This window comes from Astatotilapia calliptera, chromosome 14 (assembly GCF_900246225.1).
Source record: "Astatotilapia calliptera chromosome 14, fAstCal1.2, whole genome shotgun sequence".
Classification (NCBI taxonomy): Eukaryota; Metazoa; Chordata; class Actinopteri; order Cichliformes; family Cichlidae; genus Astatotilapia; species Astatotilapia calliptera.
The window spans coordinates 25,218,023-25,232,749 of record NC_039315.1 but is presented as its reverse complement, the minus strand read 5'-3'; the positions used below and the strand labels follow the sequence as shown (position 1 = coordinate 25,232,749).

The window sequence follows — 14,727 nt, the reverse complement described above, 5'->3', positions numbered from 1 at the left end:
TCTCATACAAATGCCAAATTCTGAACACATTTTAATCACTTCTAAATTAGTTAAGACTTTGGGTCAACTTATGTTGTTTAGGGCTACGACTATCGTCTATTAAAAAGTTTTAAAAAGCGACAACCAAAACAATAAGTACATTTTTCATAGTGGATGTTTGAGGTATACTAAAACTAAACGAAACTGATTTAACCTTAATTCAGTGGGCCACATACTGAACTTGGAGGATAAAAACAAAGTATCAATCCAGTCACATACCAATGGCAGCGTTGGTACGAATATTTAGATTAATTCGCCCACTTCTACTGAAAAGGTTGGCAGTTAGCTGACATGTTGTATTTAAGTGTATTACTAGAGAGCTGACTGGAAGGAAGATGTTCATTAGAAAAAGGTGTAGAAGCAACAGGCATGACTGCCTTTGGAGGATCATCAAGAAAAGTAAAGTGAAGAACTTGAGAGAACTTCATAAAGAGTGAACTGAAGCTGGTGTCAGTGTATCAAGAGCTACTACACAGAGACATCTTCAGGAAAGGGAATTCATTCCTAATATCAAAGCACTCTTGAACCACTGTCAGATGCATCTTACCTGGGCTAAAGAGAAGAATAGCTGTTTCTCAGTGGTCCAAAGTGTATTTGGAAATTAAAGTCCGGTCTGTGGAGAATCCAAAGAGAAATTCAGCATGAAGTTTTTTTGCTGGTATTGGTGATGGTTGGTGCACTGTCCGAGTCAACGCAGCCTTCAAACACGAGATGTCAAAGCACTTCATGTTTCTATCTGCTGACAAGCTCTATGGAGTTGCTGGTTTCCTTTTCCAAAAGGAACTTCACGCCTACCCACAGTCTCAAAACTGCATTCAAGCAGTTTGCTGACTGATCGGCCAGCCAACTCACCTAACCTAACCTGAACCTCAAATAGAATCTATGGGGTATTACCGAGAGGTAAGCTGCTCTTAAAGCTTGCTATGCTTCAGTAACACATCAGCAATGCCACAAGCTGATCACTTGATCACTGCCATGCTACACCACAATGATACAGGTAAGCTGAGGTAAAGGAGTCCCTACTAAGTATCAGGTGTTTAAATAAACATACATATTTCTCAGAAGTTGGACATTTCTGTATCGTAAACTTTTCTTTTCTTTTTAGATGCATTAGCACCATGCACACAACAGTCAGCTCACTGACCCATTTCTAAGGCTTTTGTAATGATTATGCTACAATGAATTTGACCAACTATAATATGCACGTTTTTCTGAGAAGCATCATAAATGACAAAATCAAAATCAAAAATTAAAATGGCCTTAAATATTCAGTGTCACTTTTATATTTTGGATACAGCAGAGATTTCTTTATGGTTTAGATTTCAACGACATTTTTAGTTTCTTCTTCTTCAAAATCTCCCAAAAGTTTCCTGAAAGTTTGTCAAATCCAGGTGGATCCAACTATGCTAAAACATCTGCAAGAATATCAAGGAAAGATAATAAAGGCAACAAACACATACAGGTACACAAATACTCATGTGAACTATCACAAACGCTACTCTGCACACAGAGAGACGATGTATATTCACAGGGAGCTTTGTTAAAACTCTGGGAAGGTCTGAACTACACAAAAGTAATCATTAAAAAGTGAGTTGCAAAACATCAAATCATCAAATTACTGTAGAATTTCAGCTGAACAGTGAACAGCATAGACTGTATTGTAAGTATCAGCTGTATAAACAGCACTACACGGGTGGGTCCTGCCAAATCAGCAGCTATATTTTTAATTAAGATGAAGGGAATGGATATAGTAAGAACGACAAACAAACAAGTCATTAATCACCTCATTGGCAGTCTCACACACACATAATTCTAAGTGGCAGACTAGAGGAATGTGTGTGTGTGTTTGTGGGTATGGACTAGGAAAGAGTCAGAAAGGCAAAACGAGCAATTGGAGACAAATCTGGACCATAACAGTGAAGCAATGCAAGAGAACACATTTTTTTAAGGCCACAAATGAAGGAATCTGAGGGACTAAAGACCAAATGAAGATTAAAATACATGATTTTGGGATAACTGGTAAAAAAACAAAACAACAAGTGAAATGGTGTGAAGAACAACAGGAAAACTGAGAAATGTTGTTGTTTTTTTTGTCTTTTTTAAAAAAAGCAAATCGGAAAATAAAATAAAATGGAAAAAATACAACTGAATCCATCATATCAGTATTGTGTCTGATTATATTACACAACCCTCAGTGTTGTCATTTTTATCAGAGATGGACATGGCCAACATGGCATCGCACTCAGGTCAATGAAGACTTCCAATGTGGATCTGGTCATCACCATCTTGGTATTTTGAAATCAGATGTAATGTATTGGACATCACACAATAGGCTCATACAATATTGAGGGTAAGCCTAACTTATACTATGTACATTAATAAATTAAAAGGATAATGTTTTTTTAAAAGAACATTATATTCAGTAAGGTAGGATTGAGGCGGAACATGTGTTGCTTCTTTGGCACCATCTTTGCTGGCACGACTGTCGTAGCAATAATAACCAATCACCACAATGCAAGCTAGTCAGTATTAACATATCTCAGGGATTTTAAATATGTCACTAAACTTCTTTACACTGACAGAGAGAGGAGTTTCACTAGTCCAGCACGTTTAAAATCAAAATGGGCTGCATGTGGCACATGACATTAAATGAGTTTGATCCCCCTCCTCCAAGAATATTCACATAACAGGATTTCACTGGCCAACAGCCGTGCTAGACCATCTGAATAAACATGATTTGACTAGGTGCTCAGAAGTTTAATTCCTCTTGATTTTCAGCGCAAGCAAAGCAGTCGATCCATAATTTAGTTCAGCAACAGGCTCTGTTTAAAATTAATGAGAAGCAAGGCTGCTGAAGCCTCAGACGTGCTCCTGTGAACCCTGCCTAAGAATTCAAACTAGCAACTGAGACCATAAGCTCATCAGGAAATTGTTAACTGATGTCACAAAACAACTAAACCAAGGGTCATATTCCTATAGACTTTTACACAATCTGATTTCTTCAGCTTCTTGCCCCACTTGCTATTAGAAATAATGCATTTTTAAAGAAATGAATGCTTATATTTAACTTTTCAGACCATAAGTCCCATCTTTCATATACAACACTCAACACTGGTAATACCAGTTTCCCCAGAAAGGACCATTTTCTTTGGTAATATGCTACAGCTCTTGTTTGTGTCATACAGACCAGCATTCAGCAGCATCATCACGCTGAAGTTAATGAACCCAACTGGCTTTGGGAGGGATATGGAACATCATACCCAATATATCAGTCAGTCACACACCCCACTGTTTCAGTCTTGACACACTCATAATAACACAAACAGTGACTTGGAAAGAATGAAGCAATTACCCATTACAAATTTCTCATTGAAAAAGTAATACCTTAGGTGGTTGTTGTTGCCAATTTCAATGATTCTGTTATTATTTTTGAAGGGCTCTACTGCCCCCACCCCACAACCCTGAATTGGATAAGCAGTTAGGAACATGGATGGATGGATGTTCTCATGCTTTTTATTAACATTTAAGCCATTACTTCTCTTTTTCCAATATGAGCGCTACAGACTAATCATCTTTTTGACATTTAGTAATGATGATGAGACACCACTGTGATGGCTTACAGGTACACATGATGAATTAGTTGAACATATGCTAAAAATAGCCGCAGCTGTGCATAACAGACCCTTGTTAGTCAATCTCACATCCATTCGTGGATAATTGTGGCAGTGGAACTTAAGCTTCTGCACATGTACCCATTTCCACAAAGAATGAGAGTCTGATTGAACACAATGAGGCATATCTGCAGCTTTATAAATCTAATAAAAAGGATGCATGTTGATATTTCTGTGTGAGTGTGGAGACAATGATACTTGACCAGGCTGCAGAGCTGAAAGGAACATCATCATCATTGTTCTACAGAGGTACAATGGCTGAAATGTAAGCATTTCCCATTCTGCAGAATATTCTTATTGTGTTATGATTGGGTGAAATATTTATTTATTTGCTGAACATAGTAGTTATTCATTTAACCAAATATTGGACGAATGAGTGGCACATAGAAGGTGTCCTGCATTCTCTTGGAGACGTGAAAAAGCCTGAAAGTCATGTCCTACACAGTCTGGATAGGAGTGAAATGTCTTTTCAATACAGGTAATGTCTGCATTGGACTTGACACCAGGAGTCCACATTCTCTCTTGTTTTTGTGGAACCTGTCTCCCCACACATCTAGTCCTGTTGCCAAGGTAAAATCAGCCTGTCCACTTAATGCAGAGGCTAAACTAAACCCTCCATCAAACTTGAAGCTTCACTCAAAATAGCAAAGCAACATAATGTTCTTTGAATTCATAACTGTGGTATAATTGCTGAATTTCAAACTTTAATCCCCAACACTGCTGGAAAATATAATCACTGTTTAAATACACAGCTGTACATGTAGGGAAAGCAATTACATGCATTAAAACGCCGATACATTTCCCATTTCCCCTCTCACATAAATAAAAACAACAGCAAATACACTTAAACCTTCCTCTACTGCAAAATCTCATGCATATGCACATCCCCCCTTTTTCCTCTTGACATTTTTAATTTAACATTATAAACTAAAACTTTTTTACCTTTTGTATTCTACACTTGGCAATGTCATCCTCAAAACTGGATCATTTTATAAATGAATGCATTATAATTTATCAGCTTACATTAACACACATACACGTACGCAGACAGACTTTGCAGAGAGAAACTAGTCTAATGGGGTCTGAGCAAGGGATGCCTAACGAGGAGCTCTAACAGGTGTTTCTCATTAAAGCCAGAAGAAACAAATCCACTGCAGGAGAGAGAGAGTAAGAGAGAGGAGGAGAGAGAAGCAATATATCCCCGTGTTATTCATTAGTGTCTTATGCTGCTGATATTAATGATTCACTATCCATAATATCTCCCATACTCACCACATACACACACAAAAACCAAGCCCGGGCTCATAAACACATTATATCACCCAGTATCACCTCATCTCTCCTTTGCTCTCTGGCCTTCTGTACTCTCTTAACATACACTCACCGTCCTCTTCATTAGGTATACCTGCTCATTAACGTAAATAGCTATTCAGCCAATCACATGGCAGAAAACTTTAAACTCTACTTTAGACGCGGTCAAGATGACCTGCTGAAGTGATGGCTGCCTCCAACAGGATAGCGTGCAAATGTCACAAAGCTCAGATCATCTCAGACTGGTTTCTTGAACATGACAAAGAGTTCACTGTACTCAAATGGCCTCGACAATGATGAAATAAAAAATCTTCATCAACACGAGGCTATTATGTTAATCTGTTAATAATATGTTAATATACCAACATCTCTGAGGGTCTCCAAGGAATGTTTTCAGCACCTTGTTGAATGTGTTGCACAAAGAATTAAAGCGTTTCTGAAGGCAAAACTGGGTCCAACCCGGTGTACCTAATGAAGTAGTGAGAGAGTGTAGTTGTCTTTCTGCCCTCTGGTCTTGTTGCTTGTTGCCTCCTGGGAACACGAGGCGGGTCTGGGCCCGCGCTGAAGAGTCGGCGCAGTGGCAGGATGGCCGCTGTGTTGCCTGGGATTACTCCTTATCCCCTACCCAACCCTGTTGCTGGTCACGTGCTCTATAATGTTGTACTGTGGACATTTATGTGCTTTCTGTGCAGAGGAGTTTTTTTTGTTTCCTGTTCTCATGCTGTCCTCCTGTAGCCCAGCATGAGTAGAGGTCTCTTTTTTTCCTCTTGTACTTTTCCCATTGTAGTGTACATTTCAGTGGTTTTTCTGTGATGCAACCGTTCTCTGACTTGTATCCCCATGTGATGTCTGTGTTGTGTGTATAAGGTCGGGGGGCGGGTTCATTTCACTGCAGGGCAACCTGCATGTGGCGAATAAAATTTGAACTTGAACTTGAACTTGGTCTTTACTTCATTATCATTTCACCTTACTTACATCTGATATTTTTTTAAAGATCCTCCTGCCAATACTCTGCTAATGGAATCTTTCTGAACATCAATTCCTTTGTTTCACTTTTGCTTAATGTGATTCCCACCATCTGTGATGGGCGAGCACCCCTTTTTTCTAGCGCAGGACCAGGCTGAAGACAGAACTGAGTGATGTTGAGTCAAAGAAAAGCTGTAACTAACAGCACATACAGACAGTTTGCACACAAGCACTCACACACACATACATTTCTAACTTCTGTCTGGCACATGGTTCTTTTCTCTCAAGGCCACACATTTTACATCTACCCTTTACCCATTCTAATTAACCAGCTGGACCAATCCTTCACCCAGAGAGCTTCTCAGATTAACCCCAAACACCTTCAATCTGCCTTCATCCTCCAAACCCACACATTTCAACTGTATCATCTCCTGTCCCTCACCTAACAGTGGCAGCACTTCGCTGCACATGGATGCCTCCTCACCATTAACCACTGAACTGGACTGCACCAAAACCCACGTGCAAGGCGGAGGAGAGAAGGGAGGAGGGGGTTGGAACTGCTCGTTAAACACTTTGAGGGTCGGCAGAATTAATTACAGTGATGTATCGATTTGTCAGCGGGTCCCTGTGGCTCAACCACTGCACCGGGAGACTGCCACCGAACTAGGGGGGGGGGGGGGGGGGGGGGGGGGGACAAATGGAAGGATTAAAAGTAAAAAAGAAAGATGATGTGGGAAAACAAGTGGAAGCAATAGAAACCAGCCTAAGGAAAAGAGAAATAAAGGAGGGAGAGATGGAAGAAGAAACCATGGCGATGGGTGGGGAGGTCTGACTGGCAGTAGTTAGGGAGAAATGGCTGTTCATGGAGTGATGGAATAAGTGTAAGAAGACAAGGGCCAGGCGGAGCTAGAGACAGACAGAGGGAGGAAGAGAAGAGTTGAAAATACATTTCCTTATCAAACTGGATGGCCCTCTCCCTCCTACTGCAACCCCCATTTCTTTCATGTCCTCTGTTGACCTTTCCTTAATTTCTATCTTCTACCTTCTCAACCCCTCTGTTCTTTATATTTTCTCACTTCATCTCCCTCTCTCCTCCCCTCCATTATAACTTCCTCTGGCTGAACCTTTTGTCCAGGGCACACTGTACTTCCATCTCTAGCATATGGGGTCATTTAAGTATAGATGAGGCCCATAACCTTGAAAGTTATATCAAGGCACAACTAAGTTAAAGCTGGGCGACATGTGAGGACATGGCCACGGAGAAATAATAACACTATCCAAAGAAGAAGCAGGGTTTGGGTTAAAGAAAATATGAGCATAAACAAGATTTATTATATTCTGCTATTTGCCTGCAAAGTTATTCCATACCTGTGCTATGTGACATCCATTCACAGCCCGGGACTAATAGCGTAGGCACATACAGCCATCGATACAACTTACAAGCTATGAGGCATTTTTTATGTTTCACAATGACAACACATATTCTCCTTCACCTGTAATGAGGTGGCACGACTGCAACCAACAACATAGGACAGGATTAGATGGCAAATATGCCTACGGCCTGACAAGCACAAAAGTAAAACAAGCTGCTTGTTCATACAGCTGCAAGCTACACAGCATACAGCATACACAGCATACAAGGATTGGTCCAGCTGGTTAATGCTGGACCAAATATAAATGAGTGCGCTTCATTTCTTTTTTCGGGGGGGTCAAAGGTGACCGTGGTGGTTAAGTACTCTCTGCATCAATACATACATACACAGACACAGTGCCAGACCTGGGGGTTAACAGGATATAGTCATACTGTTATTTTAATATTACGTAATGTAGGAGTGTTTTATAACCACAGTAACATGCTTTTGTTTTTTTTGTCTTCCTTTAATCTAGTCACTAATCATCCACATTAAATCCACTGAGGGGTGAAGTGAAGAGGACTCATACAAATACGCTGCATTGTTGGGAAACATGGGTCCTGGCACCAATTTGGATGCTTTCAGACAAGATTGCTGAAGACCCTTCTAAGTTTCTTCTGGGATCATAAATTTTATGGAACAAAACCTCATAGATGGTAAGGATGTGTTGCTGCCATCCTGTCGCCCAGTCCCTAAGTTTATTCTCACGAGGAAGGGCATCTTTATAAAAATTCACCGTGCCTAGCCATCTATCTTCGGTAAGTCTGATGTAACTCTCCAACACATATTCTCAAGATCAGATAGGAGAGACACCATTTCAGGTACAGATTAAGAAACTAATCTCAGAGGATATTCTGTCAGTTTGACACCTTTAAGGCTTTCAGCAAAATGGAGAGGCCTCCTCTAAATGCATAATCCTCTACACCTACAGGAGATTTTCGACTGATGTGTTTGACAGCACTCTCCACTACAATCATCAAAACACCAGATGATGGACTATCATTTAGAGGGTGCTTTCTTCCCTGCAGTAGAGTTTCAGACAATCAATGTCAATGTGCAACGAAGCAGTTTTGGTAGCAGCTCTGGTGGTGAGCCAACACCTTAATATATCAGTTTCTGCTGTTTTTTGCTTTAATCTGCCAAACGTCTCATTTTGTACAAAAGTAGCATCTGTGACACCAAAGGGCTGCACGTGTGGCTCACACCAGTTTACTCTTATCTCACTTTTAAATCTGGGCTCACGCCTCCTTATTAGTTTGTTCAATGACTGTTCAAAATAACATTCAGGGAACACTGGTAATGTCACTAGTCCTTTAATTGGCTATTTAGCTGCAACATCCTAAGTGGTAAACACAGACAAGTATCACCTTAATTTGTTTACATGCCAATGCGCTACTTCGAGGCAATTCTTCACTACCACTGCTAACAGCATTTTGTCTGCCCATGACATTTTGGCAATAGGGCAAGTTTATTTTATCAATATAACTAATTTATTGTCAATAGCTTTTTAAAAACTTTAAACGCTGAACACATTCAAATTTTTTTTTTCTTCCTAACTGTCATTTCCCTGATTGTATACTTCTTTTTCATCCTTCCTTGCTGACTCTTCCCAACCCCAATCTAGATGACCACAGAACAATTAAAAAGAAATTAAAGACTACATACGTCAGCATTTAATATTACAAATGCGTCCACTAACACTTCATAAAAAGTGGCGAATGAGTAGAGTAAATAACACTCTTAAATATTAGTGCCTTTTCTGCAATTTTGCCCATTTCTCAGTTTCTTTGTGGACTCAAAATGTTGCTTGCGTATGCAGCTGCCATCCTTCGTGGCACAATAAAGGCGACTTGTGAGACTCTGTAAACAAGAAAATCTTTTCAGGGCATTCTGGGTGAGGAAATTGGAGTGGGTTTTCATCAGAAGACAAGCGAGGAAGATATCTGGAAGCGGATCAAAATTCTTCCACGGTACAACCCAATGAAAATAGCCACTAAAACAACAAAAACATGTACACTTAAAGAAGAAGAAGAGACAGTTAAAGACGGGGAGGGAGAGCTGTAGCTGAACCAGTGACCAGTTTCAACTGTTTTTTGGGTTAGAGCTAAAGATTGAAATTAGTATTAAAATAATGTATCAGAAGTCAACGGGAAAACAAAAGAAAAAACAAAACTTGTGAATTTACTCCTAAGAATTATTTAAATGATGAGTTACTTTCATATTCTGGCATTTTGGTATTCCTGTTTTTTGTAATGCACCCAGTCTGAACTCCAGTTCCTGAGAAGGGTCAGTTAATATAGTGGAGTTAAATGTCAACTCCTCCAGTTTCACTGTCTTTCTGACAGCATCAACATCACACACAACTCCAAATCTTACAAAGGTCAGCTCTCTTTTTCGTCTTCCTGTTTGCATGCATGTGTGTGTCTGTGTGCGAGGGAGAGGAGGAAGAGAAAGAGGATCGAGAGGAAAGGAGTGCAGAGATCTCAGAGTTGTTTAAACCCAGCCTAGCAGTTCGATATCCATCAGATTTATGTCTCTGTTATTTTCCTCTCCTAAACAGTAAGTGATAAACTCAGTGAAGGACACAATAACAAAGATCTACCTTTTCACCTCTCTCTCCTTGTCTATCTCTTGGTCTCTCTGTCTTTCTCTCTCTGTCCCTGTGCTATCAATCAGCCTTGCGGTGATTGCTGTTGGATTACAGGGCTTTTGCTGTCTGCTCCCAGCGATTAACGTCAGGACAAATAAAATAGCCCTATATCCCTCCATAGTGACTGGAGTTAAGACTAGAGCCGTGTGCACAGAGAAACGCATTTGCACACACACACACACACACACACACACACACACACACACACACACACACACACACACACACACACACACACACACACAAAATAACATGCAGTGCAAAAATTACCCTTCATCCTAAATGCCATCAAAGTTAGCATCTATCCACAGCGGCTATAGATCTCACTAGGTGTGTGCATTCATTCAAACGTACATCTTGCAAACACAATTAAAAGGAAAATAAAATAACTCCTCCGCTGGGCTAAGCTACCTACAGCCTGCTTCCAGAGATGCTGACTGCCCACCCTTTCTTTTGGAAACACAGAGCTAGGCAGGCAAACCACTCCGCTGCACATAATGAACTCTGATGGTTGTGATTATCCACACAGTCTGACTGCTTGTCAAAAATCCCACGCTCAAATGGATAACCTGCTCCACTCGTGTATGAAACAGAAGTGTTGAGTGTTCTAAATATTAGAACAAACAACTTTGGTTAACGTTTTGCTGTATTACGCCTATTTTTAGTCGGGGATACAGAAAATTGTAATCCAGCATCTGGCATCAAGCCACCAATCATCAGGGTTTTGGCCATGCGTGTCCTCCATAACATTTCTACAAGCTCATACAGCAGGCTAAAAAAAGCTTTAACATCGACTGACATTCTGCTTCTCAGTTACAGAATGTATTTGGTAGTATTATACAGGCGTGATCTTCTGCTGTATCTACCTGTTTGTCCTTGTTTGAACCTCACACAAATATCGGCTGGAGATGAAGTAGTCAATGGTGGGTTGTGAACTCAGCTGAGGACAGTGGCAGTCGTGATAGATTGGGACTGGCTGTGGGGAATAATAGAAAACAGCAGAGCTGCAGAAAAACACAAACATACATACTAACAAACACCAACGGCACATGTACACATTCACCATGGAGACAACAAACCAGTTCCAGCAACTCGTGTTTATCTTCTCCCACTCCTGCACACACATGCAGAAACATGGCAGCAGTGGGCATTGACACAGTTCCTTATTCCCTGCCTTACAGACATTATTTATCACCTGCAGGAGTCTCCTCTGTGTGTGTCCATGTGCAGACAGTCTGACCTGATCTAGTGCCACCCTAACCTTATTAAGAAACAAAGTGATGACAACAGAGAAAAATGTTCCTCCTAACCCCTGCAGGTAAAATTGGCACCGCAGCAAACTGTCCCTCAATGTCGGTCCTTTAATGCACATCTCAGACAGCACACGCACACACTCTGACAAACACGCCATCAAAGGGATCCAAGAAGACTCCTGCTGAGAATAAAGCCAAAGTCACCATTTATCTTCATGTCAGCTCCCCTTCTGTTGCCAGTCGCATTGTTTTTGTACCTTTAGCTAATCCATCCACAGGAATGCATCTCACAGCTGCTGTTCAGTATAAGAACTAACATAAACATGGTGTATGGCAAACAAGGGCATACAAAAAGAGACAAACAATAAATCAAACAGCATTTATTCATTGCTCAACAAGCATTACATTTATATTTTTTCATATTGTTGCAGAAAAGTTTAGACTTATGCGTTTAAGGGTGTCTACACCAACCTTTAAGTGTAATGAACACAATTTAAAAATGCATCCACTGTGGGATTTCGCTTGCATGACTGTCACGCACATGTGTCCGTCAGGGTAGCAAGAGGACACTCTGTCGATCTCTCTTCACCTCCTCCTCATCTTCTTCCTCCTCTTCTTGTTCAGCAGTGACCCCGCCTCTGCAAGACAAAATCCACCAATCAAGGGGAGAACGTGTTATACTCATAAAACTCAAATACCTGCCTATGATCAAAGAACAGATGTGCTATTCTTTTTCTAACTACTTTCAGATGTGGATATCAAAAATTCTCCTCTGCCAGATAAGATTTGGAAAATGTAACAGATGGACAGCTGAAAGTGTAGCTTGTGTGTTAACAGGCATCTGTCATTGCCAAGGTGGAGTTTGATCAAATCTGATTAAATCTGAATCCAGTCTAGTCATTTAAAAATCTAAGTTGTTTGATTTGTGTGAAACTTACTAATTATCAAGTGAATAAATGGCTACCGTGGTAATAGAAATAAAACAAATAAAAGAAAACCAGGACCAAGGAGTAAATATTTTGATTAAGAAGTTGCTGGCCATTTTTTTAAACACTCATACTAAAGTGATACAATTAACCCCTCCAACTGTCCGTACACTCTTCCTTTTTTTTGCTTCAGGCATTTAGGAGAAGCGTTTCCCGTCTGTATTCAGCTACGACGACACCAAATTACCTTGGGAGTCATAAAAAACACCGCCCACCTCCAAATAAGAACGAGTCACTCTATTGATGCCATCTCAGCCAGCATGTGCAGTGTTCTTGATTTTATTGTATTAGCTAACTTCAAACTTCGAATAATATAGCAAAATAGTTGTGACATAGCATTATATGCAGTTACAGCATCAGTTAAATGTAAGCGCAAAAGTAGCCTAGGTACTGTTTTCTCTAAAAAGTTTGAGTAATAATTATGATATCTTTGACTGTACAGCACTTTTTAAAGCACACAGTTACTTCACGTGCGTAAATACAAGTCATTCAGATGTTTCATAATTTTGCCAACACTTGGAAGAAGTCACTTGAATGACAGGAAATGGATTTGTATGTTCCAGAAAAGTCCAGAAATCACCACAAGGCTCAAGCCTGCCATGAACTGGAACACCAGCATCACAAAATTTCTTCTGGAGAAAAATTTTATGGTCAGACAAGATAACATTTGAGCTATTTCACCATAATAGCAAGAGGTATGTTTGGAGGAGTAAAGATGAAGTTTTCAAACCAAAGAACACTGTACCAGTTGTCAAGCATGTTTGGGTGCTGTTTTTCATCAGTGGCACTGGTACATTCCACAAAGAGAATGGAATAATGAGGAAGGAGGATGACACCTAAATTCTTCTACTTCACATCAACAGTAAGATCATTGAAACTTTGGATATATGTATATATTTGAGCCTGTTTATATACTTTTGACCCTGTGTAGAATTAGAGAAAAACAGCCATTAAGCTGTATGAATTATACAAAAATGTGCTTCACACTTTAGTTTTACAACAACTTTGTAACTCTAGTAGAGGCTGTGCAGTATTGTCACATAACAAAACTAAAAAATATTTTCTACCTGGGATCAATGTTCCCTCTAATTTTTCATGTGTCTGAGCGAATGCACAAACTCCCTGAGTGATCCCTTGAACCACTGTGAGCAACAGCAGACGTGTGCACTGTGGTCACGCCAGCATCGAATCCATCCAAGTTACATGGTTTATTAAAATAATCAAATTACAGCATTTACATTTATGTTAGACTACTTTTAATTAGCTGCTTTAGCCCACTTACAATGGCATTTAAAGAAAATCTTGTTCATGACCTGTGTAGTATGGTAACACTATTGGAAGTAAAAATAACTTGAACTCCAATTTTGAAAAAACAACTTTCTTTCATTTTTTTTTTATAAAGCTCTGACTATTATGAGTATGAGTCTGTGGTCTGGGAGAGAGTCCTGTAACTCTGACTGCAAAATACAGTATATAATGACCAATGTTGCGCAATTGATTATTTAGTTACTTCTTCAAAAAAGTAACTGAGTTTTGCAAACAACAACGTTTTTTGCAGCTGTTTACCTAAAAATGCAGCCAAGGCGTTTTTTTAAATGAAAATTTCAAACTATTTACAGAACAATCAGGTGTTCTGCATCAAATTTGATGCCACACCTGATTATTTGTGCCACTCCACAAAAATTATTTCTGTCCACTATGAGATAAAGGAGAACAACACCTGCAGACCTGACAACAGGAGATGTATCACTCCTGTAACACCTGTAACATTCAGCAGTCGCCTCATTGTTCTGACACACACAACAAAACTATTGACTACACTACACACTAACTACATAAGATTTGTGCTAAACTATGGGCAGAAATCTGTGCCATCAGAAACTGAATTTGAATAAGTTAAATTTGAATTTGAATTGCTCAGATTGAATCTGAATTGTAACTTGAATAAATGCTTTTAAAAACTGAATATGAATTAGCCTAATTTGAAATTCAATTTATTGGTTTGAAAATGATCATCACTAAACTGAAATTGAATTTTATAGTTTGAAAATGAATTCATTTGCTTTGAAACTGTATTTTATCCTTTAAAAATTTAGCTCTCGAATAATTTCAGATTCACTTCTCACCATTCAGTTTTAGTTCCAAAATTCAGTTTTTTGGGACTTACATCCGGTTCTGGTTCAAGTGCAGATTAATAGAACTACGTTTTACTAGCGGACCGAAAGTGTTACTGACGGGAATCTACAGCGTCTTGAGCTGAATTAAGACTTCAGAAGTCATTCGTCATGTGGAATGACCAGCGGATAAACTCTCAGGTTGGTAATAAATGTATTACATGTATAAGAACAAGCGTCATGTTAACAAATGATAGCCGTACAGTAACTTTTATGCTTATTGTAGCTGTTAGCTCAAAACGCTAATTTAGCGTAGTTTGCCCTG

The 14,727-nt window shown here is 39.6% G+C and overlaps 1 protein-coding gene across 4 annotated transcripts in view; it reads right to left on the bottom strand.

Annotated features, from left to right (window-relative positions):
* Positions 1-11,700: 11,700 nt before the first annotated feature.
* The window catches only part of zbbx (zinc finger, B-box domain containing), a 73,245-nt gene continuing 70,218 nt past the window's right edge, over positions 11,701-14,727 (bottom strand). For 2 of the 4 annotated variants that reach the window (XM_026193237.1, XM_026193240.1), the window contains one exon: positions 11,701-11,940. In XM_026193237.1, coding sequence (XP_026049022.1) covers positions 11,853-11,940 — 88 coding nt within the window. In that variant the 3' untranslated portion in view covers positions 11,701-11,852. The remainder of the gene's footprint in view (positions 11,941-14,727) is intronic. The other 2 variants (XM_026193238.1, XM_026193239.1) reach the window with 1 other exon arrangement.